The sequence below is a fragment of the Drosophila mojavensis genome, unplaced genomic scaffold, assembly GCF_018153725.1.
Source record: "Drosophila mojavensis isolate 15081-1352.22 unplaced genomic scaffold, ASM1815372v1 contig_136, whole genome shotgun sequence".
Lineage (NCBI taxonomy): Eukaryota > Metazoa > Arthropoda > Insecta > Diptera > Drosophilidae > Drosophila > Drosophila mojavensis.
The window spans coordinates 20,473,954-20,501,651 of NW_025318667.1; the positions used below are offsets into that span (position 1 = coordinate 20,473,954).

The window sequence follows — 27,698 nt, forward strand, 5'->3', positions numbered from 1 at the left end:
CGAGGCAATGGATGCGTCACGGCGAGTGGGCGGAGGGCAGGCAGCCAGGCAGGCAGGCAGCAAGACAGTCAGGCCAAAATTGAAACAGAAGCCGGGAGGAGCTGAGCTGAGCCGCTTGGTGGTTCGATGGCTCAGTGGCTCAGTTTACTCGCTGGCATGCCAACGGCACTTCGACGCACTGAGTTGTTGATATTACTCTTCGGTTTGTTTTTAATGCTGTTGTTGTTGTTTGTTTGGTTTTTATTTTATTTTTTTTTTTTGTGCTTTTGTTATTATTTGTTGCTGTTGTTTTTTGTAATTCTTAGAAATTCAATTTTCAACTTAAAACCGCCGCCAGCCGACGCCCGACAACTGCTGCCCGCCGCTGCCCCACCAGCCAGCTGGCGGTCCCAGTTCGGGTGCTCCGCTCTACAAGTGATTAAGCGAAAACAACAACAATAATGCGAAGAGGAAGAAGAGCAGCAACCCCAGAGCTGGAAGCACATGCAAAAAAAAAAAAAATAAGAAGAAGAAAGACTAAGACTAAGACAACGAAGAAGAGGAAGAGACCAAGAACTTGGCGGCTTCACGGTTTTGATCCATTCGCATAATATAATGATGATCATGACGATCATGAAGAGCGAACGCTGGCATTGGCATTGCGCCCCCGCCCGCCCTCAGGCCGCTGCTGCTGCAGCCATCGAGTCCACTCCACTCCACCACCAGTCAGCCAGTCAGCCAAGTCAGTCACACATATTGAAATAATTATTATCTGCATTTCGAGATCAACACGCCAAACGGAGCCGAACCAGTCCGGGACGATGGCAACTCCAATTCCAACTCGAACAGCGACTGCGACTGAGACTGCGACTGCGACTGCGGCCTCAATTTGAAGGCCATAAAAAATCAACGCATATTGCACACTGTCAAAGACATCAACCAGGGCATCCTCCTACAGCCGCCACGGCTCCTTCTCCACCCTTGTGATTACTTTTTGGAGTTTGAGCATGAGCCACCCAGCAGAGCAGACAATGCACAGCTCATTAGCAGCAGCCAGGCCCTTGGCCTCAACTGTAGTCCTGATGTCCTCTACACTCTCACATCTCTCTCTCCCATCTCTCTCTCTCACTCAGTCTCGCCTAGAGTCAGGCATAAAAAAGGCACAAGTGATAATCCTTTGACAAAGGCTGCAGCTCCCTCAAAAAAAAAAAAAAAACTTGCGAGATTTCGCGCATTTCGGCACACGCAATAAAGGCGAAGAAAGCAGCCCTACAACAACAACAACAACACCAACAACAATAGCAGCAATAACAACTACAGCAAGGTGAGCCAAAGCTGAGTTTTAAACGTGAAGCAGAGCCTCTGGTTAAATGCTGAACGTAATTCCCCCAGGAGTTGCAAAGGCATGACAACAATCAGATTGCCAGGCTCGACTCTCTGCAGCCTCCGCCACCGCCACCGACCCCCGCCCCTTGCCTGGTCGTCTCAGCCAGCGTGTAATGCGACGTGTTTGCCTCAATTCGAGCATATGAAAACGGTTTATTTTGCTCGATTAAGTCGCCCGCTTTTGAAATGCGAGTGCCATGCAAAAAGCAAAAGCAGAAAAAAACGAAAGAAATATTAAAAAGAAAACGAGCCCAGCCCAAAATACAAAAAAAAAAAAAAATGCGAAATCAAAAAGAGATTTGCGGGGGCGAGATTGTCGCACAGGAAGCTGGCGAGCGACAGGAAGCAATAAAAAATCCAAATTGGATGCCAACTATTGAAAACCGTTTGCCTGCCAATTTCCTTTGAGCCGGGCGCTGACAATAGATTAACCATTTAAGCTGTGCGAATGAGAGACGTGAGACAAAAGCCGCAACGAGAAGAACGTGAGAGAGATGGACATAAGAAAGAGAGTTAATGAGTGAGAGAGAGAGAGAGAGAGGGGGAGCAGGAAGATTTAGGGACAAAGTTCTCTGAAATACATTCATATAAATCCTATATTAAGGTGGTCTATTGATACCAGCTGAACGTCTTAGAAACTAGATCTCACACAATATCCATCAAACTACATAAGTGCATAGATTATATATTGCTAGCTCACAAAGTTTAAGTGGGTACATTATTCAGCTCAAGGATGCCATATTGTTCAAAAGGACGACAGACCTTACAAGACAGAGCTAAAGATCAAATAAAGCAAAACATATAATCTGCTTATACCAATTTACTCTTATTTATAATACTTCTTCCTCTATCAACATATCGATACTGTGTGGAGATCTATCGATCTATAAATACAAAACCAATATACACTTATCAAACAGATGAACAAGTATTATATATGAGCGCTACTTGCAGAATTACATATGTATGTAAAACCAAACTTGCTCAAACAATTAAACCAGTAACCAACAAAAATGCTACTTGTAGCTCTATCGATAAATCGAATTATATGATAATTCGATATCAATCAGTATTATATACGATACTTGTAGCTTTGTATATAAATATATCGACATACAACTAATACACTCTATAGAAAGACATGAACACTTGTAGCTCCAGCGCACTATGGGGAAAAATCCAAATTATCGGGTATTAATTAATAACTTAAAAACTAAGCCAGATTTTTTGATCCGGTTTTTGTATTATTAATATGTATACCATCAGAAATATATTTTAGAAAAATGGGCGTGTCACCGCCCACCCAAAAAAATTTATTAAAATTTTGTATTAAAAATTTTTTTTTTTTTTTAAGAATTTTGCTTGTTCATACTTTAAAATAATAATTTTAATTGAAAACAATCGAACTTTCATAAAATCGAAATTAGTTTTCTTCAGTTTCGAGTTCCAAATCAGCCAGAAATATTGATCCGCTAAAAAAATTCGGGTTCTTCAACTGATTTAATTGTGCCTTCAACTTTACATAATACAATACGTACAACTTCATTAGACAGCGACCTTTATGCTTTCAAACTCTTTTCTAAAGATTTGCCGAAGAAATAATCTGATCAGATGTATCCATTGTTAAAAACCATCAGCGAAATTATGGATTCTGCTCTCATGCTCTCATGCATGATGAAATTAGTCTGATTTATAGACCTGGTTGGGCAAATCAGACGCTTCCTTACCAAAAAAGCCTACAGGATGAACAGTACTTTCCATAATCTGCCTCAAATGAACAATTATTTTTATAAACATTTGCTGTCATAGGCAGTCATTCATAGTTGTCAGCTAGTTTTTGTTCCTGCTGCATTTCTTCCATTTGTAATTTATATTTTGGCAAAAAAAAGCGGCTTTTGCTTTTTTAATATCATTTATAAGTTGAATCAATATTAGTCTTATTTAGTTTCAAAATCACAATTACTATTTCTTGGTTAGAGTTGCCTTTTTCATTGAGCCAAATATCACACAGGTCAGCTCATAGTCACCTGCTAAAAATTGATTTGCGCCGGTTGTGCGCAAAAGTGCACATTGAGACAAAGGCACTAAGATCCCAATTGATTACTCTATAACATGCAATTGGAATTACACTGGTGCGCCCTGGTGGCTGTTTTATATGTCTTTGCAAAGTTTAATTTTATTTACAAGAAATGAAATTTGACAACATTTGCTAATTATACAATAAATGATTAAAATAAGTTCAAACATCAATTGGTTTTTAAGCCAACGCATAGTAGAAGCCCTAAAAATTCATATCCTTTTTAAATTTCTCAAAAATAATGTCTGGTCATTGAATAACGATGATTTGAAAATCGGCTAACACAAATTGTAAGCTGAAGGCAAATGCTTTTCGAAGATAACAGCTGACTTTAACAGCTGTTAGGCTTAACAGTGGACTGTTATTCAACATTTTGGGTACAGTACCTTAAAGTTTGGAGTTTTATTAAGATGTTAACATAAAAAAATTATAAATTTTCATACTTCGCAAAAATGACTAAATACCCGAAAAACGGCAAAATTCCCCATAGTGCAGCGATGACCAATATACTCTTTTCCACTCTTGAACAGGTATCACTGTCCTATCGATAGTTGCCCAAGTCATTTTGTTTCGTAAATTATTTTTTGCATTCTATCTACATTCCTTTCTCTTTCTTGGGTCTCACGCATCGGCATTTGGGCTGGCCAAGTCAATGGCAGATTCCAAAAATTCGATAACATTCGAGAGCCGTAAAACTCACGGAGCTACCAGCTGCCGGCGATCAATTGCAGTTACGAGCGTAACAAGTCGTAAAACTTTCACCGATAAACCGATTAGCATCAATGACGCTGGACGCTCTGAATTTCACTCAATGGACCACAAATCGAACTTCCCAAAATGGCAATAAAAATCCAGCCAGTCCAGGTAGTAGTACTACCACCGACAGTAGTCGCAGTAGCAGTAGCTGGCCCATAGTTTTACGATCATCATAAACTGAACGGAAAGGTTTCAATTACGCTCGGGCCCTGAGACCAGGCGATAGATAGCATCTATTTGGCAACTACATCCAGTCCAGACAGTAGCTGAGCATAAAAACCATTTCGTTTGCACACATAAAATCATGTTTTATCTGCAGACTTTTTTCAATCTTGATGACTGTATTAGTTGTCATCCGAAATATGAAAATGCAGGGAGAAAGAGAAAGATCAATTAAGTGATATATGGTTTTACCTGAAGAAGTTCAGACTTGGATGTGAACATCTAGCTAGGCAAAGAACTTCTGAATAGGATAGAGCTTTCGTTGATTTGTTTGCTGAATCAGAAATTTTAAAGATATTATAGCAAGATCAAAGAAATTATCCATATCTCTGACGATCTGAATTCCTTAACAATAATATAATAATATTTTCAATTGAATATTTCATGAATTTTTGTATACAAATTTCAACTGAAAAATCTGCAAAATTATTTTTGTTGCTCGAACTGCTTCGATCTGTGGCATGCACCAAGTGGGACTCCATAATGCGTGCCACCGCCGCCCACACAGATAGGCAGACAGACTGATCGAGAGAGAGGGAGGGTGGGACAGCAGGGGAGAGAGAGAGAGAGGGCGAATGGCGGCGACTAACGCCCCGTGAGCCAAGGCGACAATATTTATAACCCTGTGTGGCGCGTCTCAATTCATTTGGCTCTATATATGATTATAGCAACGGGTGTACACGGCACCGGTCTCTATCTTTGGACTTTGCCACAGACTCTGGCTGGGATTGTGCCTGGGACTGGGACTGGGACTGCCTGTGCCTGTGCCTAAGTGTCTGCCACCTACGTAAGCGTATAATTCGTTTAGCGTCAGCAGCAGCAGCAACAGCAACAACAACAATACAGAACTTAATCAGTCACTTTAACACCAAGAGCAGTTGCCACAGTTGCTGCAGTTGCTGCGAGCTGCCACTTACAACGCACTGCTGCAACTCCAAATGCGTGAGCGTTAAGAACCAAAGATCGGGCATACGTTGATCGCCTGGCCATGCTTCGACTGCGGCTGCTGCTGTTGCTGCTGCTGCTCCGCCTCCTGCTCCTCTGGGTCCCGCTCCCTGTGGCGACTCTGGCGCTGGCGCTGTCATGGTCGATATTGCGTTGACACCAAATTTGCATTAAAATGCAATTGCCGCCAGTTGCAGTCGCTGACTGGCGGCGGCGGCAGCGGCGGGGTAGCTGCATCGTAATGCATCTTTAGTGTCTATTGAGTGGTGCATTAGTCATATAGCCAGACACAACAGCCACAGACAAAGAGAAAGAGAGAGAGAGAGAGAGAGTGAGAGAGAGAGAGAGGGAGAGCGCCTAGTGACAAGAAGCATATCAATTAAAGCGCAAAAATAGATGCGAAAGCACTCCAAAAAAGCACTTTGATCTTTGCCAACTTTACGATCGCTGGAAGCAGATCTTTCTCTCTCTGTATATACATACATACATACATACATACATATGTACATGTGCATATTTCCATATTGCGACTCGCACGTCGGACATTCCCCAATTAAAAATAGTTTTGACACTTCGCGAGTTGCGACAATTTTCTTGATGCGCCCGCCGCCCGAGGCAATAAATTAATTACAAAATTGCCAGCTCGACTCCTGCTGCTGGTGCTGCGCATTTAATGGCCATGGCTAAAAATCAAATGTGTTGGCATGTGGGCGTGGGCCAGAACAGGCGGATGGCCAACAAGCTTTGCAGCTCTTCATTTTGGCATCAACTCGAAGTCGCTAAATGTGCGCGAGTGTGTGTGTGTGTGTGTGTGTGTGAGGGTGTGTGGGTGTCATGTTGACAACAACAACGAAATGAAATTCCAAGGAAAAGGGCACTTGGTGATATTGCAAGTCAACCAGTCACCTTTCTCTCCCTCAGTCCCACTCTCCCTCACTCTTCATCTCTCTCACTCAGTCAGTCAATCTCGCTCTCTCCCTGTGAGGCGCTACCTGCTATTGCTCTTGATCTATGCGCAGCGCTCTTCAGCGGAATGGAGTCTAGTGTTTGCTAGCCTGTTGTTTGTAGACAAGTCGCTCAGTCGGCTCAGCTCGAACGCCCCCAGTGCGGTGGCAGCAGCAGCAGCAGCAGCTTTCAATTATTCACACATCATCGAAGGAGCATGCAGGTGGCTGATGCTGGGGGATGAGCGAGCGGGGCTGTTCGACTCACGGCAGGTGATGTGAAATTAAAAACGACTGCTGCCAACTTGAAGGCAGCCAGAAACCACTGAGCCACTGAGCCTCCGCGTTATTTATGCCTGTTTCTGCGTATTGTTTCGTTCATGTCAAATTATTGACCCGCGCCAAGCGCTTTGAAATGTTTATGCATTTTCATGACCGAGATGAGCAATTGATAAGTCCGGCTCGAAATTATGAATATGCAAACGCCTCGGACAGTCGGCCAACACAGGCAGCAGCAGCAGCAGCAGCAACAACAAAAACAACAACAAACGGCAGCCAACAGACACCGCCCGCTGTTTCAGAGCCATCAGTAGACGTTTGGGCCACGTTTACACGTTGACGGAATACAGGCTTAGCCGAAAAAAGAGACAGAGAGAGAGAAAGAGAGCGAGACATATGTTAAGCAGATAGCTATTATTAAGTCTATCTTGAACAAAGCTTCGAGTTAGCTCAGAAGATTCAGATTTTATGCGATATATCGATATGCTAGTTAACCAAAAGACAATACCTAAATTTGCAGTTAGACATATAAGTCTCTAAGCGTGAGAATTACCTAAAAACGTGATAATTGTAAATGGTTCCTATATGATATGCATATTTGAAACTTCGTATATAAATATTTTAATTCGATTTTGTATAATTTTTATTTTGTTATCTATTTATAATTTTTAATATTTTATTTTTTGACTATATTTTTTATTTGATTATTCATTTATGTTCTTACATTTAACGTTTTTTATTTATTTTTTTTTTTTTTTTTTTTTACAATTTTTTCATTTCATTTTTATTTATATTTATTTTCCTTTATTTTTTATTATTGACGAATTTTTTATTTTACAGTCTATTTAAATTTTGATTTTTTATGTATACTTTTCGTATTTTTTATTTAATCTTATATATTTTTATTATTTATTACTACGTATTTCATTTATTTATTTTAAATGTATTCTTTTTTTTATAAATGTAGTTAAATATATATTAAATAAATATATAAGATACAAAAATTCCCCAAATAAATATTATTTATGTATAGACATATACAATATATAGTGAAAATAAAAATTGAACGATTAGAGGGACAAGTAACTCAACATGAGGATAGGTCAAAGCTAGCCTTGAGCCCCAGCAACAAAGAGCAGTTTCCTGCAGAGTGTGAATAGGCTTATCACGCTTTGGAGTGCAGCGTGTAAGCTCGTGTAATCATCGCAGCGAGGTGCGCACCATCAACAGGGAAGAGATCGCGGGCTGGGTGAGTGGCTTGGTGTGTGAAACATCCAACTGTGCTGGCTGGCAGGCTGGCCATTTGTTTGTTATCAGTTACAAGCGATCAATACAGCAGCAATCAATATGGTCAATAAAGTTCGGCCCAGTCGCTGACTGGGTGCCTCACGCGCTAGGGAGTCACCGCTGGCAGATGGCAGGGCGCTGGATGGTCGCCGGAGACAGCGAACAGACGAGGATCGGCTGTGCGACTGTGGCACTTGGCTCGATACAAGGCAGCGTGATGTACACAGTTGAAACCTAAGAAGCCCAGCTCACAGCTCACAGTTCACGGCAGGCTGCTGGGCAGCAGAAGGATTGGGGCTGGTCGTCAGTGGGCCCATGTTGTCACTGTTGTTGTCGCTTGATCGCAAATTTGCCATGGCAAGCTTGACAACTTGCAACGAGACAAGCAGCAAGCAGCAAGCAGCAGGGGCGGTGGGGTGGGGGCTGCGGCACGGCAATCCCCAGCCGGCACCTTAAAATAATGTTACAAACTTTTTGGCATGTAGCCCAAGTACGGTGCTCCCAGATCGGAGCCCTGTATGCGATTCAATTCGCCAGCACAGCGATGGGCTGCGACTCCACTTTATTCGACTGGCTGCAGCCAACAGCGAAAGAGTCAACAAATTGGAGATCACGGTTTTCATGTACTACATGCAAATTCATTGCTACTGTTGCTCTCTGTCCAGCCACAGCCAGTCTCAGCTACAGCTACAGCTACAGGTCTGGTCTCTGTTTGGGCCTGCCTGACTGCCTGGCTACTGTGTGTATCTGTATCTGTATCTGTATCCATAACCATAAAGCCAGTCTGCAGCCGGAAGAGCGCAACTTAAATAAACAATCGCAACAACTAGTAGCTGCTGGCGAGGTCCACGGCTCGGCCAAACAGCCAGCCAGCCAGCCAAGCAGACAACCAGACAGCCGGACAACGAAACCCAACGCAGCCAAACCAACTCCGAGTCATTCACAAAAGCAACATGAAACGCTTTGATACCCTGCACTATAAACAATCGGGCATTCCGACCAGATTATGTTGTGTGTGTCTATATTGAACTAGATTTCTTCAGTCCCTATTTAGATCCATTATCCAATCTATTTAAGCTGCTTCAATGTGCGCCTTGGCTCAAATATCATTTTATTGCAGCTGTCAATTATTTTCACTGGAAATCCAATATCTAAGTGCAGGCTTTTCTTTTCCAGCGAAGAAAGGTGGAAGGACAGATCACGAAACTTTCGCATACTTCAGCGAATTCAGCTAGAGGGCAATTCGGATTCCCAATAAGTTTCCTACAATAAAACGCCTCTGACTGAAGAGGAGGCGATTCTCTTGCCTCTGGCAATCGATGGACTCGCGCAGCAAAAGCACTTTATGCTAAATAGCTAAACTGTTTGATCAGCTTGTCCGACTATCGAGTATTCGTCGCCTTTTTGGGTGCTCCGAGCAGCATTTAGCCACTGGCGACAGGAAACCACCGAAAGCCGCCGGCTCGTACTCCTCCTCCTCCTTCCAAGCAGCGCACGTGGCTAAACTGGCTGACAGGGGACAAGACGAGGTGACTGGAATTGCAATTGGCATAGGGATTCGGATTCGGATTCAGATTCGGATGCGGATTCAGCTTGTAAGACGAGGCACGGCCTGGCGTTGCAACAGCATCATGATGCACTAATAGACAACACACTCACACGCACACACACACACACGTAGACATTGGCGCCATTAAGCTGGCACGCTAAATTGACGGCACTACAGTCACACTCACACACACTCATACATTGACACAGTCACAGTCATACAGTCATGCAATTAATGCGCACACACACTCACGCACACATTGTCTTATACACACGTACATATGTATGTATGTAGTAAAATCAGCTTTCCTCTCTATATTCCGCTAAACAAACGCATCGATCTACTGACTTCATTTCTGTTTATCCCGGCCCAATAATTTTGCATATCGCATATCAATGATAGAGCATTGCGTGCGCTTGTAAATAAAGCTTCCAATTGGTTTCACCAAATGCCTCGTGCTGAGACATTCTTCTTTTTTCCAAGACTACGAACACACACATATACATGTATGTGTGTGTGTGCATATGTCAGCCACCGATCAACAAAGCCCAACTTAGCAAATTGTGTATATTTACTTAAGGGTTATTATTGCAATAAATATGTAAACTTACCTCACACCTATAAACTGGCGCGCCAAACCTTCAAATTCTAGGCTGATCAAATTTCACAAACACAACTACACTTTTTTTTTTTTTAGGACAATCAGAATTGAGCACCGACTCTCTCAAAGCTTGCATTGGCTGTGAGCTGCGACGGTTTTTCCAGTTCGATTATATAGATTCAGAAAGGGACGCCCAATCGATTGTAGTGCTGCCAACCCGATAGAAAAGCCCATCATTATCGCAGCTTATTGGAAAATGATTTGTTTCCATTCCATCTAGACAAAGAGATGACACTTTTTGGGAGTAAGAAACTGTGACTGAAGTGGAATTAGAACGAAAAATAATTGCAATAAAATAAAAATATAAATTCGCACTTCTTTATAAAAAATGCATTATAAATATATATATTTTTTTTACAATTATATAACAGTTTTTTTATTGTTAGCTTGAAAAAAGATTAAATAAATTCAAATATATTAAAACTTAGTTGTAGTTCGAAATACGTAAAAATAAATTAGTGGACCTAATCAGAAAAAGAAAAAAAGAGATAACATAAAAAAAAATATTTATATTTAAAGCAATAAATAATTAATAGAATTTTTAATAATATATACAATCAAAAATAGATTAATATATTATTAATTTACATAATTTGTATTATATTTTATTAAACTATTTTATATTTTGAATGATATATAATTGGCTTCTTTTTTTTTTATATATATATATTATATTTTTATTTTTTATTTTTTATATAATATAATATTTAAAATTAAAGAAGCATTTTTATAGCACATAAGAGATCCTCTAGTTTCCATAGCTTCACACGAGAAACAAATTCTATTACGAAATTAAGACATAAAAAAATAACTAAATAAATAAATAAAAAAACTAATAATATAATTTAAAAATATATTTAGCTTATATCGATTTCAAATAATTCTATTATTTTTCACTTTCAATTAATTTACATTAGATGTAATATCAATGAAATATTTAAAGCTAATATTGATTAAAAGATAATGCCGCCTTCTTGACGTCACAAAGTGAATATCGAGTGAGGCAGTTGCGCTATCTTTTGCATGCCGCACACCCAATGCTCCGCACATGTATCGACTCAGTAAACAAATCGAAAAGCGCTTTCTGCCGTCAATGATTCAAGTGAAAAGTTGACAGACGAAAGAGTTTCGGATGTGCGCATATCAAATTGGTGAGTAAGCCGTGGGTCGCAGATCTGCATGAGCCTGGCAAATATGTACATACATACATATACATATTTCTGTCAACTCTCTGGCAATGGCCTAACAATTTTGTGTGCCATTAATTTGCGGCATGTAGGCCATAAATTCCAGTTGCCACTTGCCGCTTACAATGAAGCGCTCGGCCCGGCTCGGCCCGGAAACGCGACTCGAGAAATTTGTAACAAAAAAACATATATATATATATATATATGTATATATATATCAAAAACCAAAAAAAAAGCCAAACATTTCCTGTGGGCTACAGGTAGCGCTTTCCTCTTGAGATTGGCCTTAAAAATTATTTATATTTATTTTTTATATTTTCGTTGTTAGAAAATCAAACAATTAACCTCGAACTTGCGCCTTGTTGCTGCGGCTGTGCTGCTGCCGCGCTTACAACATGTTTGAGACATAAAAATTTCCAATTAATTTTTGTTTTTGGTTTTTCGGTTTGGTTTTGTTTTGTTTTAGTGGCGACGTCTACAAACTTCCACGGAACGCCAACAGAGACAGAAAACAACAACAACAAAAAAGGCAAAAACAAAAACAAAAACAAAATTGTCACAGCCGCCGTTTACAAATAATTTTTGTTTCTTTCGGCTCTTTGGGGTTTTCAATGGAAACGAAACTCATAAAACATGGCCAACAAGCCGGCCAAGCGGCCGCCACACAAAATACAATAAAAATCCACTCACACACACACACACGCACACGCACTCACACATACGCTAAATGTTGGCCAGGCCCCGCTTACCGATCCAGCCCCATGCCCCACCCTCGAATCGCTTAGGCAACTTCAAACGGGAGCAATTAAAAATTGCTACGTTTTTTTTTTTTCTTTTTTATATATTTATTTTCGTTTCATAAAATTTGATGAAACACTTGACTAGTCGATGCCCTAACCTTACTTTGGATTGCCCCCCACCCTTGTTTGCTTTCAGGAGACGAACTGTCGCAGCTGTGGCTAGAGGAGGTGCGCGGAGTGCTTAAAGCGAGAACTAAGCAGGTGATCAGGACAATAGGACAACATTGGTAAGTAGCTGTAACTTGGCAAAGGATACATATGTATATTCATTTGTATATGTGGTCATAGACTTATTTGCATCGACAGCTCAGCTGCTTTTAGTTTGCGATGTTGATGTGATTAAAATGCAGGTGATTCATGCTTGGACTTGGCTTGGACCATTAACTTAATTGCGATCTTATACAAAATCAGTCTGAATCATATAGGCAACGATTCATGCCTCGATTTGATTGTTGCTCAAGCAATCTTTAGATCATTTCCCCCACACATTTTATCTAATCAGACAGATGTTCTCTGAAACTAAGAAAACTCTACGGGCATCGTGAGTAACTTGGTCTGTGCGCACTGACGAAAGTGGTTTAATAAGTGCTCGATAAGCAGCTCGGTTGGGCTGTGCCGGGCCTCGTCATGTTGCATGCCACATGTGTGCCTTCCACAACTCGCTCTCGCCCTCGCTTGACGCATCGGCCTGATAATAAAAGTTCATTAGGGACGCCTCAGAGCGTCTAATATCGGAGGGTTGCTGCGGGCCGAGCTGGTCGCCTGCTTGGCTTTATTGCTAATAAATATTGGCACATAAATTCATAATTAATATTTGTGGCAAGACGGCGAGCGGATTTCCATGTGCTCAAGCTAGTCTACATGTGTGGCAAGTGTCTTTGCCTTTTGCAGCTGCCTTTGGCAACCAGGAACAGGCACTTCACACACACACACACACACACATACATACATACATATATATAATTTGGGCAAATATTTTAATTATTTTATTTTTACAGTCGGCAAATGTCGAGTGCCACGCCCATGCTCCACCTGCACAGGCAAAATCCTTTGGACCCATTTGTCGTTGCGTATGATAAAATTTTATCGCTTGGAAATTTTTCAATTTTCCCCAAAAGGAGTGCAGAAGCAGCGACATGCCAGATAATGATGATGACGATGATGTCCACGATAATGATGATGATGACGATGACGATGACGATGATGATGAGCATGTGAATGTGGATGTGGATGTTTGGTAAGTGCAGCGCATGCTGCATGCAAAGACGTGATGCCCCTTATTAAGGATAACAACCCGCAACACAGGACACGAGTACAAGTACAAGTCCTCTCCGTCCACCAGCCCCTCCCCCTCCAGCGTGTGGCAGGCACTAAAAAAGGACATGTTCCACTTGAAAAATAACAATTTCATTCAATTTTTGATCATTTGCCACCAGAAATGGCAAATCAAAAAGCTATAAAAACCAACAACGACAAAGGCCCAGCGACCGGCCAGGACACAAGGACAGGACCCAAAATGTTTGCGCCCTGCCCAGGAGTTGCTTCTTAAGCGGTTCGAGGGCGGTTTTTGTTGCCTCTTTTGCTGCTACTTCATGTTGTTTTTTCTTCATTTTTTTTTTTTGTTTTTTGGTGCTTGTTGGCTTTAAAATTGAAATGACACACGCACCGAGCTCGCCCACACCAAAAGGCACAGCCACAACCAGAGCCACAGCCACACACAGAGGCCAGGCAGCCCCCATTCGGCCCACTTGCATGTGATTGAGTCGTCGGCCAGCAGGCGGCTGTTCCAAATCCTGCACGCAAAATTTATGTTGCATAAAATTTTTCAATGAATTTTATACCAGGAATTTGACTTGGTTTTACATTCGGCCGTCGCTTTGCCACGGCAATGTCTTCAATTTTTAGATGACTTTTGTCTACGCACGTGGCATATGGAGCGTAAACCATTCGCATTCGCATCCAGATTGAGTTTGCCCCACCCCTCACGCCACCACCACCACCACCACCACCAGCAGCAGCAGCAGCCCAGCGGTGGGACAGTGTCATCGCAGCAACCACCAACATCAGCCGTATCGAAATCTAAGCCAAACACAGGTCATTCCGCATTGAGTCTCTGGGCTTGAGCTGTGCGGCTCGGCCTCTGACTGCGGTCTGTGCCACAATGTTGCATGTTGCTGACGCGGGGAGTGGGAGTAGACGTGGGAGTGGGTGGGTGGGTGGTTCGCCATGCCTATATATTCGCCATTCACTGCCTGATTATGCTTAAATTTTCAATTGATATAATGTTTAATTTTTAATTTGATTAAGCAGAGAATTATTGAGGTGTTTTTTTCATTAGATTTAAGATTATTCTTAATATATAAAATAAGATTATTTTTAATACATAAAAACACATCTTCAATGCATTCTTAAAACTCAAATATCAACTTGAGACACACTATTCAGATAATATATAATATAACATATGCATATAATACTGAATCTGTAATAATATTTAAACACATAGTATGTTCGATTAAATATAAATATATTTATTCTAAAATATATGAATATTATTTAAAGTCATTGAAGTCAAAGCATTCACTAAACTCAAGACTCATATGGAGACCCAGTTCATTAAATAACAATATCATGTAGCAATAAATATTTAATAGTATATTGTATAATATTTAATAGTATTCATAGTAAATAATAATAAATATTTTAACATTTCTTCTTTCTTCTCGTTGTCCAAGATCAATGCAATTCCCGGCTGAATGAATAGCAAGAATCGAGTCGCAATGCTGGCAGCAGCACTTCAGAGGCAGGAGCCTTAAAGCATTCGAGAGAGTCCCACGCAGGCAGCACTTGCAGATGCATGGATCTGACAGTACGTAGGCCAAAGTCATGCCAGCATTGAGGATCGTTTTCTAAAATTAATGCTTACAAAATGCAAACAGCAGCAGCGAGGCAGAGGCAGAGGCAGCGGTTGGGGCTGAGGCAACTGCCTTGAGAGCCTGGACATGAAAATGCAAAATCTAAACACTTGATTGTTGTCAATACGCAACAAGCGATGCTCGGCAGTGCAGTGCCACGGTGCGAATCAGTGGAGGGGCAGGGCGCAGGCGCTAAGACACGACGCGATCTGTGTCCGTGTCCCAGGATGGGGCACTTGGGGATTACGTACAATTATTGCATTTTGCTGTTAAACAATGCGAAGGTGTTGCGAGGCAGGTAACGCCGCCCGGGGGGCATGTAACGAATTTGTCGCTGTCTGTAGCTGTTTAGCTGCGGCCAGCGAGGTGTGAACAACAGCGGACGCTAAATTTAGACGAGGGGACGGCGGCACAAGCAGCAGCATCACCAGCAGCAGCAGCAGCAGCAGCAGCAGCATCAGCAGACGACTCAAAAGGTGCACATTCGGGCTATATAAATCAAAAATTTGGCTGCTATGCGGATGGGACCACCAGCGTCTGATAAACAACAACAGCAACAACAACAACAACAACAACAGCAGCAACAACACAAAAGAGTAAAAAACACAAAAATACAAAAAACCACAACAGACAGAAATGTGGCAAGAGCAGCGAGGCCGAGGCAGCGGCACAGACACTGGGCAGGGGCATGCAACCTGCTGCGCATTTTGACTGCTGTGTTAAACGCCTCGACTACAACTAGGCCTAGCCCCTGCCTCCGCTCCCGCTGCCGCTCCCACTGCCGCTCTGTAATTTGATGAGGCCAGCGAGTTCTTGAGCTCGTAACTCATGTGCGCTGGCTGGCTACTTGCAACACGTTGTGGCATGGCTATCGATATCAAATCGATTTGCCTGAGTTTTCCAACTAATTTGTTGGCCTCGCATTCTAATGGGCAGGTAAAGCAGCTCATTAGGCTAAGAGCGGTTGAGGCTCTTTCAGTGCCTTTTTTGGCCAAGAAGTGTAGAGAGTGGAGTGGAAAGTGAAAGTGCCGCCCGGCCTGCTGCGTTTACAGTTGTAACGATCCTGTGTGATCGAAGAGTGCGAGAGAGAGAGAGAGAGAGAGAGAGAAATGGGAAATGGGAAAGAAAGGCGGCCTATCCATAAATCCATGGCAAAGAAAAACCTTCGAGGAGTCGACGCAGTTCTTTCTCTTTGTTTTGACTTATTACAAGCGATTTGTCAACATTGGACATGGCCAGCAGTGGCCTATCTATCCATCCATCTGCATCTAGTATATACGAGTTCTATGAAAATAATCATCGAATCACTGCACACAATACGCTCTTCTCTGCTCTTCCAATAACTCGCAGTCGTGGAGTATACGAACGTGACCCAGTCCATATTGTATCTTACCCTTTTCTCATCTTTTTTTCTTCTGTTACCTCATTTTTATTAGTTCTTGAATTTGTTGCATTTGCTGGATCATTGGGCTGCATGGGAAATTAATCGATTGCCATTGATTATGAGATTTTCTGTGCTTGTATTATGAATCGTCATACAATGATAGTTATTTACTAGAAGATGTTCTATTCCCTCACGCTAATGAAAAATTGAGAACAGAGAGCAAAACTCTTTTGAGTGGAGTATTTTGGGATATCTTTACTTTATCTTAATGTGGAGCGTGGGAATTCCTATATGAATGACTGTTAAGTTAGGTTTTTGAATAACTGCTTTTCAGCTGTTTTGAAACGTATTTTAAAGCTTTACTTTGCCTTGCTTTCACTGCCTGATATTTGACATTGTTTACTCCGAATCAAAACATCCTTTGAGAGACCCTAGATCTCCTAATTTAAAAACAAAAATTTAAAAATAATACTTGGCCAAAATTTATAAGAATTAAATATACCAAATTAAAGTTAATCTAAAGCACTGTAAAGAATAAATATTATTTTACTGATCTACGTGTATTACGTTTCCAAAATTTCATTTATGTGATCCTTGCAATCAATGCATTAGTGCATTAGATATTATATATTTTGCTACTATAAACCATTATTTCTGTAAATATTTCTTGTATATTTAATAAATACTTTATATATTTTCTTATATAACTTCGAAGCAAATTTTGACTTAGTTTAAGCGAAAGAAAACATGATCTAATAGAAAACAAAGTGTAGCATTACAGCTTGAAAAATAGAGGAAATAGTCAAAGATGACTGGGAATGTCAAGGATGTGTTATTCTCATGATGTGCAGAAGATAGGGATTCCCAACGGAAGAATTAGGAATACAGTTAGAAGAGATATATGCATGTATATAAAGTAACTATGTCCTGTATAAGATCGAAGTATATTTTTTGTATCATTATATTCATTGGAATAGGAACATAGCAGAGGTATATGTTGATCAAGTAACTAAAGTATATTTTCTATAAGACCTACATATAGATTGCCTATCAATATATCCATGTAGTCAGCTTAACATGCATATGTCAATCGATAATGCTGATTAGTTTTCAATTTAATGAATTCCTTGATTGATATACATATATAGTTGATATGTCTACGATCTGCTCTTGATCAGCTTTCAATTTGATTTACTAACTCCACATATTCCATATAGAGAAGACGACGATCTGCCGTTGATCACTTTTGATATAGTTCATTCTAGTTGATTCTCAACTTGTTGGCGCCTGTTGTTTTAGGTGTTTTATTTTGTTTTTTGTTTTCGTTGTTGTTGTTGCTGTTGTTGTTGGTTTTTTTCTGGCCTTTTGTCGATATTGTAGAGTCGAATCGGATTGCGCTGGCTGAGGCTTTCACTGCTGCTTACTCATTTTATTGCCCTGGGCCAAATAAACAAATTACTTGCCGCGTTCTGTTTGATTTCTTTTGAACGGGCCCCGAATATTTACCACAGCCTCAATAAATTCTGCAGCGCTGCATTCAGCGGCGTTCATTGAAAACGCTGCGCGCGCCTCTTGTTTAGACAACAATTTTCATTGTTGACTTTACTTATTATGTTAATGAGAGAGCCAACGAGCCAACGACCATCCAAATGCTGCTCTCGATCTGGGTCTGTGCCTGTGTCTGGGCCTTCGGCTGTGGCTGTGGCTGTGCCTCTGCCTGTGCCTGTGCCTGGGTCCGGGCACCCAGCGATCGTGCCGCGACTGAAGGCGACGGCACGAGGGGTGTGCGGCGTGGGCGCGGGTGTGGGTACGGGTACGGTACGGGTGCTGGTGCGATAGAGCAATGTGCCTGACGCGTGGCGACGCGCCTGTTGACATTCTGTTTGACATTATTGACACACAAGTCAACGAGCGGGCGGCGACAACAGGAACGGGGCCAATCAACAGTGCTGCGGCGATGCTCGCCTAGAGATAGGGCCGTCGTAGCGATCAGCTTTTGATTGCCAGCGCCTGGCCAATTAGCTGCGAAAGTTCCAACAAATTTGAATGCGATGTGATATTAAGATCTTCAATAAGTTTATGACGAAACTCCAAATAAACACAATAGCTGTACGGCATGGAGAGCAGGCGGTCAGAAGTGCAGCACTGCCAAATACCCTGTAAAAGAAAGTTGAGAGCTATATTTACAAATGAATTGCTTTTGATTGTAATGTATAAATAAATAAATGTATATATAAATAAAATACCATGCGAATAGGTAGTTGAAACAAGAATGCTGCTCCACGATATACCCTGTAAAAATGAAGTGAAATATAGCTTTAAAGGTTTATTACTTATATTACATTACCTGTACACGAAAATTGTTTTATATACAAAGTTGTATATTTGTATAATATACCCTGTAAATGATGATTGGAACATAGATTAAAAACAGTTTTGTTTACTTGTAAAAATATATAATGATGCTTTCCTGAATCTCTTTTTTGCTGCTTATGAAGTGCCATTTGGCATACCCCTTATCACCCACTGTATTGACACGGGGTATACAAATTTATATATTTATATAGAGGCGGCTTGGATTCTTCTGGAGTTGCTTTCGAGCCGTAGCTTATCTGCAATTTGGCGATCGTAACAGTTTTGACAAATCACACACACACACACGCACACACACACGCGCACGCATGCACACACATGCTGAGTGACAGAGATGCCGCTATTGTTGAGGCGATTGGCCAGTGGAAGGTTCGGTGGGCAGGCAGGCAACAGGTACAGGGGTACCTGCCCGAGCCGCAGTGTCGGCCGCTTTGAGCTTTATTTTGATTTTAATCTAAAACACACAAATCGTTCATTCTGCCCGCTGCCTGATGCCTGTGACGAGCTGCTTCGGCGGCGACGGCGACTGCGCACAGTGGAGCAAAAACGTGAAACGCAAAGCGAAGCGCAGCGTTTGCGTTGCCGCCCACGGTGCGCGGAGCCCCCCTTCTCCGCCTTGCTGCCGCCCTCGTATGCCTATGGTGGCAGGACCCAGCCCTTGCACTGAATGACATTTTTATGATGCTGACGCGCGTTGCTCAACACGAGCCGAGCCACAACAAACCGCCGACAACAACAACAACAGCAACTGCAACAACAACAACTGCAGCCGAGCGTGTTGTGCATGCATAAATAGCTCTGGCAGCAAAAGAAGCTGAAACCAAAGAGCAGGGGGGAGCCACTGGAGCTCGCTCCAGCTTGTTGTTGCAGCAGCAGCACGGCAGGCTCACCTAGAAGGGAGGCAGCGCCAAGGGAGGAGGCGGCGTGGTTGGCTAAGGGGCTTGGTTGATTGAGTTGACAGATTTGCTTACTTGTTTACAGAATAAAGAGAGAGAAAGAGAGAGAGAGAGAGAGGGAGGGAGGGAAAAATAAAGAACTTATTAATATTATATATAATAATATTTATGTGTGTGTAGTTTAATTGGTTGTCGGAATACCTGACAACTTGAACTGGAGCTTGAACTGGGGCCAGCATAGCTGCCTCTTATCAGAATGGCTTACTTCAGTTGATCACGTTTTCAGGGTAACATGCGAAGGTGCAATTGGAACTGGAGCTGGAGCTGGAGCTGGAAGTGGAATTGAAACTGGAACTGGATCCAGCAAAATCAAAAACGAGAGAGCTGGATACCGAGCTGGAACTAGATGCAGTATGAACAGCAAACGGAGCTTAACATGGAACTAGAACTGGAACTTATGCTGCAACTGGAACTGGTTACGCGGTGAACAGGAACTTGAACTGGAATCAAAGCTAACACGTTGGCGCTGTAGCTGGAACCACTGTTAGCACTGCAACTGGAACTATAAGCATCAAGAGTTCGAGAAGAATCCATCCAATTTGTTAAGCATTTAAATATTTAGAAGCTTGAAGCTGAAATTGGAGCTGGAGCCACGCATTGAAGAATACAAAATTCATTTACATTCCTTGAACCAATCGGAGTCCTAGCATAAGGTGAGTTAATCCAACTAGATTTGAATTTACATATATATTTCTATATGCGTTCGATCCGCTCATATTGCCTTAAAATGAAGGATTGCATTCACAGCATTTGTGAGCTAGTATATTCATAGATAAATCGTAGCGTCTACGCGCGCTCACAATTGATTTGTCACAAGAATTTGAATTTGCATTGGCCCATTGAACTGGTCAGAGATTTGGCATAGTCAAATCAATCAAAAGGCCACAACGTGGATGCATTTCGCTCGGGCCATTGCAACGGTCTTGCCCAGTGCATTAAGCCCGAGGCAGATCGAATCGCAGCTCAAACTCCAACTCCAACTGAGACTCAAAGTCAAAGCAAACAGTTTTGCGATCGTGTCACGTACGTGGAATTGGGCTGGCTTTGGCAAGGTGCCGTTGAAGATCAGCGACAGCGACTGCGACTGCGACTGCGACAGCGTCATCGACATCGGACGATGACGAACGTTTACTAGAACGAATTTGGTTAATTTTTATTGTGATTTCCTAGAACCGAACGAACGGACAAAAATCCCTCGCTCACTCGCCCGCTCACCCATCCGCCCGCCTGGTCTCAGCGGCCCAAACAAATCAGGTAAATCACGAAAAAGTGTCGGCGGACACGCGCCTCTAAAAGGCCAGCGAACGTTCCAATCGAATCGAAATGCAAATTATGCAATGCGGCAACGTTCTCCCGCGCTCGCCGCACTTCAGACGGGAGACGAGCGCATGGCAAGCGGCACCGATCCTCAGTCGGTCCTTTGCTCTTGTCTCAAGTCATTGCTAGTCTCTGGCCATTGTGGCCGCTGCTCTGCTCTGCAGTTAATTTTTAACGACGCAAGATTTGTGCATTCAGGCGCTACAAATTGTTTATTGTAGGCCCCATGGCCCCGAAAATGTGCACAAGCAATGCCCTTAGCCCCGCCACTCGCGAACCACTCATTTCCGAATCAAATTTGCTCTGGTCAGTCCTCAGCCAATGCTCTCGGTGTGTTGGCAGTTTTGTCAGTTTTGTCAGCTCGGGTCTTTGGGGCACATTCAATCACGTGGCGGTGTCACACAGCTCATCTCAGCTGTGTGCGACTCACAGTTACACACCTCACGCCCCCACGCCTCTCACACTGCCAGCCACATTGTGAAAGGCCCATGATTCTATACCTTGAATTACAGGGTATCCAAAGGGAAACACTATTATCTTATATAGCAACATTATGATTACCTGTTTTAGCGCAATTTCTGATCTGACTCAAGATTTCTGTCTTGGAGATCGGTGATCGTTTTCTATCTATCTGTCTTTTCCGCTATATCTATATATCTCCCCACATCTGTCATTATATGAGAACAGCTACAATAGCTGACATTTCCCATAAAAAATGCTCGGTTCCTGTTCCGGTGTTAGCCAAGGTTAATAATGATCGCTGATCAGGCTGCCACATTGCGTGGCATTTATAAGCCTTTTTAATGCTGCGCACAATTTGTCGAAATTAATTGAGTTATCGGCTAATAAGCCATTGGGCCCAAAAGACGATGCGTTGCCATCATTAATAATTCTCAAAGCGTTTTGCCACCCCAAAAATAGCCAGCCAGAGCCAGCAGGCCAGACCGGCAACATCTACATCCATATCCACATTCACATCCACATCCACGCGCACTGGGGGAGTCCCAGTCTGGCGTGGCGATCGGCGCATTGAACAGATCAATTATCGTCCGGCTTGCTGCCCCTGGCTCTTGCTGATGCTGAAGCTGATGCTGAGATGCCTTTCTCATTGGGGCGCATAATCAGGAAGGCGAACGGGAACAGCAGCGACAGCCGCTATATAATTTTGGTTTGGTTTTCGTTTTCTTTTTTTGGATAAATCACGCAAAGGCAGAGCACAAATAATCTATCACCTGTCAGCACCTGTCATTCAAGCGTCGCAGTTGCGATTGGCAGACCAAGCAGCGCACACACACACACACACACACACACATACGCATGCAATGGGCCACATGAGGCACGCTCGCGTTTGCGTTTGCGTTTCGTTCATTTCATTTCTTGCTCGGCAGCAGAGGCAGCCAACCCAGCCAGGCAGCCTGGCAGCCCAGACCGGCCGGGCAGCCAGCAGAGAGCAGCCAACAGCCAGCCAGCCAGCCATCCATCCATCCATCCAGCCAGCCATCCAGGCGTCTGCCATCGAGCCATCGAGCCATCGAGGCAGCAGCAGCAGTTGCCTCAAGTGTCAGTTTGACATCATTAATCATGCGATTAGTTAAGTGGGTGTTCGTTTATATGAATTTCTCACACAGCATCCTCCACGTTTGCTACTTATGTAAAATCAGTTCCGAGCTGTTTAATTTGACGTTTGAACGCATGATTGCATTTTCAATTTGACAACTACGCACAGCAGAGCACGCACACTGGCCCTTTGCCCCTACACTGGCAGCACCCTCTCTGCCCCTGCACTACTCTCACTCTCACCTCCTGCCGTGTGGGCCTTGGCTATTGGAACTTCCTCTGCTGCTGCTGCTGCTGCTGCTGCTGCTGCTGCTGTCAAAATAATCACACGTACAATTAGCATGACGACAAGCTCATCAATTTGTATGACCAGACAGGGCACAGCGCTCGATGCAGAGCCAAAGAAGAGAGAGAGAGAGAGAGAGAGAGAGAGAGAGAGAGAGTGAGGTAGATGAGGCATGGTAGAGCAAGGGACTTAGTTATGTAGGCAGCATTGGAATTCGAAATATGCTTTCAGATTTAAATGCACCTAATCTATCTAATTAGAAATAGGCTCTACCAGGCACTGGCAGTTGTATTAAGAGAAGTTGTATAGAAATTCTGTTGTATTATTTTCTTCTTCTGGGCAATGCATAAAAGACAGAATAATGTATGGTATTAATTAAAAAATATTGAAAAAAAAAAATATATATATATATATATATATAAATAAAATCAAAATATGATTGCACTACTAATATTATTAATATCTCTGAGACGACAGCTACAAAAAAAAATTTTTTTTTTAAATAATTTTCATACATTTGGAGTACTATTAATATAATTTTTTCCGCAGCACCAGGCGAATTCCTCTGCCAGCCTCAGTGAATAGTGAATAGACAAACAATCGAGTGTATTGGCAAATAGTCTAGCTAGTCGCTGGTATCACACTTGCATCTGTTGTCAGTTTGATGCTGTCTGGCCATTCATTCATTTCAGCCGGTGTCCGGCGCGCAGTGCAAACAACAACTTCGAGCTGCAGCATTCGGTGGCTGGTCGCACATCAATTTTGCGCATCGTCATCTAACGTGTGGACCACCAGCCAAGCCCCAGCAACACCTACAACGACACTTCATAGACAACGATGAATGCCCCACGGTCGGCGTCAGCGTCAGAGTTGATGCTGGAGTCGAAGCCGGAGTCGGAGACTGACCGGGAACAGCAGTTTCAGATCCAGCTCCGACTTCAGCTCCAGCCTCAGCTTCAAGCTTCAAGCTGCGGCCCCGAGTATCAAGTGTGTAATTAATGTTTTATTAATACAAGCGACAAGCGATCGCTGCTAGCAACTGGAAGGGATTGGGAACGAACGGGCAGACGGGCAGACGGGCAGACGGGCAGACGGGCAGACAGGCAGACAGGTAGGCCCCGTGGTGAGTGGAGTTGAAGCTCAGGTAACGACATTCGCGTAGCTAAGATGAACAGCAGTCGAATTGCAATCGATGCAGCAGCGGCAGCGGCAGCTCCGAGTCCCGGCAAGATTCATATGCACAAAGCCCATAAAATATGTGGCCTGGTCCACCAGGCTTTTTGCATGCCACCAGAGAGAGAGAGAGAGAGAGAGCGAGCGGGAGAGAGAGAGTGAAGCTGGGCTCAGTTTCGTGCGCTTAAATGAATTACCAGATTAATGGACAGCATAAATCACATTATCGCTTCGGCTTGTGGCCCCAAAACACACGCAGGCTGCATCTAGAAGCGCGCCCGAGGATGAGGCTGGTGCTGGGATGGGAAGGACGAGGTGAGGAGAGGAGAGGCGAGGCGAGGCCATGGCTGGGGCGGCCTTTGTGGGCGGCCGCTCTGTGGTGTTTTGTGGTCTGTGGTGTCTCTGTGCCCGGTTAATGATGCTGGATGCTGGTCGCCGGTTGCTGGAATGGCATGGGCAAAATTTATTGAACCATTGCCTAAAAGTCCATACACGGGCCACGGGCCACGGCCCGCAAGCTGATTCACTCAATAAAAAATAAATGCCAGACAGAGAGCGGCGCATAGAAAGGGATAGAGCAGCACCAATACATTTGGGACAAAGAGCGAGAGAGAGCGAGAGAGGGAGAGGGCGAGCGGGGCAGAGCGAGGGGATCTGAGATCGGTACAAAGACAAATCACACCTTCTGCATTTGTTGAACAAAATAAATCTCGTAATGAGTTACGATAAGACGACGATTTCGACAGCTAAACAAATCACCTGCAATTGATCTTACGTACGCAAATCGCAAAGGCTCGACAGAGGGAGCACTGAAGAGCGGGCTGTGGTGGGAGGGGGGGGTGCCTATGGAGATCTGGCGTTGTGCTGGGAGGCGAGCGATCGCGTTGTGCATAATGCGCTTTAAGAGGAATGCCTGCGATTTCGAATACTGGAGCAGAGCGTATAGAGACTGCGGACGGCCTGTTGTGGCCTGGTGTGGTGTGGACAATCAACAACCAAACATGACATTTATTGACTGCACTGCCTGAAAGTATAAATTACGAATGAGTGGACGACGCAACGATCGTGCCTGAGTGAGATATGGCAACGTTGGCCAGTTTAAGCCAGTTCGATGCTAACGCCCCAGGACATTGGCCCACTATGCATATGTGGAACTGTTTAGTCGATCACACACGCACTCTCCCTCTCTCTCTCTCTCGCTCGCTCTCTCTTCCCTGCTATTGTTGTCTCTGTCTGTTCGCCTTTGGGCGATCGGGTTGACAAGTAGCCAGCCCGGCTGGCAAATGGGGGACCAACCACAGCGATGGCCGTGCGTGCCGTTTCTTAGTAGTCGAATATAGTGGATTGTGATAATGATCATGACAGTCTATATAGTCGCTCGAATACTGCCAAATGACATTTGTCTCGACACATACACGCACGCACACGGTGCGACCTCTCGCTGTGTTTTTATACCTTGGGTAAAATCAAAACCAGTGGCTAAATTGCAATAATAAGCCACCTTTATAAATCGGCCAGAGAATGACCACTACAACAACTGCCACGCCGTTGCTATGGCTTCTTTTTTTATGCGCTAGTCTATGCGACTATTTGTCTATTGCAAGCCAGCGGACAGCGGATCAGTCGGCGGGGCAGCGCGGCGGCGGTGGCTTCGCCGCGATGGATTCGTTCGCTGCTCTCTGCAATGCGAGAAACGCCCTCAGTAGGTGGGCGATGGCAACGGCAATGGCAACACTGACTACCGATTATAGTCACACTCCGCTCGGACGCCAGCAGACGAGCAGAGGTATCGAACGGCGCCCAATTGAGGGCGCCCTAAATGGGATGCAGCAGGCATATCATTCTTTACAGAGAGATCAAACACAAGTCTGCTTGGTTGGTATGATTGGATTGAAGGATGAAGAGAAATTACAAGACTTTTTCTAATTTCAAATTATACTGTTATAATTATTTGAATTTTTTTTCAGTAATTATTTTCAAATCAACATTTTTTTTATTAAAAATTTCAAAAACCAATCAATATTATAAATAATTTTTTAATATAACTTAAGATTTTGAAAATTGTATTGTAATTATTATTTTTATTTTTTTATATGTAAAATTTGGGAAATTTAAGTCTAAATTTCAATAATTAGTCATATCTATATATTATTTATTTTTAATTTTTTTAAATTTAAATATATTATATTATATTAAATCTATTTTAATTAAAATTTTAAATCAATGTATATTGCTTTTCTTTTTTCAAATTTTTAGAATATATGTAAAATAACATTTTAATCGAAATTTTATATTTTATAAACATGTATATTAATTTTGTATTTTATTTTACCAATCGCCGCCCACTAACTGCGCTAGCGCTTAGCGCTCCTATTACCAGCTACTAGACGTAGCGCTCGCACTATAAATTTTTGACAGTTTGAAAAAATTGCGATTCATTGTGACCCCTATTGTGTTCCGTGTGGCTGGCAGTGCCACTGATCAGCGATCATAGAGCTGCCTGGCTGACTCTGACTGAGCCTGGGGTCTACAGACTGGAGACTGAGGACTGCAGACTGGAGACTGAGGCCTGAGGTCCGGGCCGCGCGTTGTGTAACACGAGCCAACCAGAGCCGCAGAACCCATACACATAATGGCACTCTGGTGGGCCTAGAGCACGACGGCGACTTTGTTGGCTTTTGGCTGGCTAAGAGGTAAGCGGAGCTATTGTCGTTGTCGTTGTTGTTGTTGTTCAATAGAATTGTTTGCCAAGAATTATGCTTTATTGATGATGATAATGATGTCCTTGTGGCCGGCTTCTGACCACACCGAGCATTACATTCCTATGTAAGCGTTCAAGATTCCCGGAATGCAACGCACGCCACCAAGCTCGCCAGCCCCTCTCCCATCTCACTCTGTTTCGCTATCTCTCTCTCTCTCTCTCTCTCTCTTTCTCTATCCGCCTGTCTGGCTTGTGGTGTCGCATAATAAAAATGCCATAAGTCAATATCAGGAGCTCGGGAGAAGCACGGGCGCTGGCCGACTCCATGTGTATGTGCGTGTATGTGCGTGTGTGTGTAACCCAAGCCCAAGCCCAAACACAGGCCCTGGCTCGCGACACTTTCTTAATGAGCTCCAGCCCCCTGCAGACGGAGCAGGGCATTGTCTTTCGAGGGTCAACTTTATGTGTTCGACATCGGCAGCTGCACTCGACGATGATAATGTGCCAATGCGAACGCTTCATTTTGATATGATTAATTAATGCAAAGATCGTTGCTCTAGCGGCGGGATCGGGGGCCACCGATCGACGCATGCATTACGACCCTATATGTGTAATGTTTGTTCAGCAGTTAGTTTTAATTGAATGTGACATTTCAATAAAATGATAAGCCCCGCTGCACTGCCACTGCCACTGCCACTGCGACAGTCTCCTGTCTGATCTCTTGGCCAGCGATCATTAATGGCTCGTCTGCGATCTCGTGCCGTACTCCACAGCTTCCTCCAACTCCAGTCCACTCCATCCTCTTTTGGTGTTAATATGATCAACGGCAGCTCATCAGCATCTCAACTTTGCTTCGGTTCGTTTTCAATTATCGTTTTTTGCCTTTCACGTCTCTCTCTCTGTCTCTCTCTCTCTCTCGCTCACACACATACTCCTACTCTCTGTCTCTCTCCCCCTCTTTCCT

General features: G+C 43.2%; 2 protein-coding genes across 2 annotated transcripts in view; one reads left to right on the forward strand and one right to left on the reverse strand.

The window, feature by feature from the left end:
- Positions 1–10,186, reverse strand: part of LOC6584357 (fibrous sheath CABYR-binding protein) — a 53,527-nt gene extending 43,341 nt beyond the window's left edge. The window contains exon 1 of the mRNA XM_002009977.4: positions 10,036–10,186. The gene's annotated coding sequence lies outside the window, so the exon portion shown is untranslated. The remainder of the gene's footprint in view (positions 1–10,035) is intronic.
- Positions 10,187–11,130: 944 nt separating this feature from the next.
- LOC116804493 lies at positions 11,131–14,405 on the forward strand. Its single transcript, XM_032732341.2, has 3 exons — positions 11,131–11,236; positions 12,209–12,299; positions 13,071–14,405. Exons 1-3 carry the CDS (start codon positions 11,218–11,220, stop codon positions 13,288–13,290), a joined length of 330 nt encoding a protein of 109 aa, XP_032588232.1. The 5' UTR covers positions 11,131–11,217; the 3' UTR covers positions 13,291–14,405.
- The last annotated feature ends 13,293 nt before the right edge of the window (positions 14,406–27,698 follow it).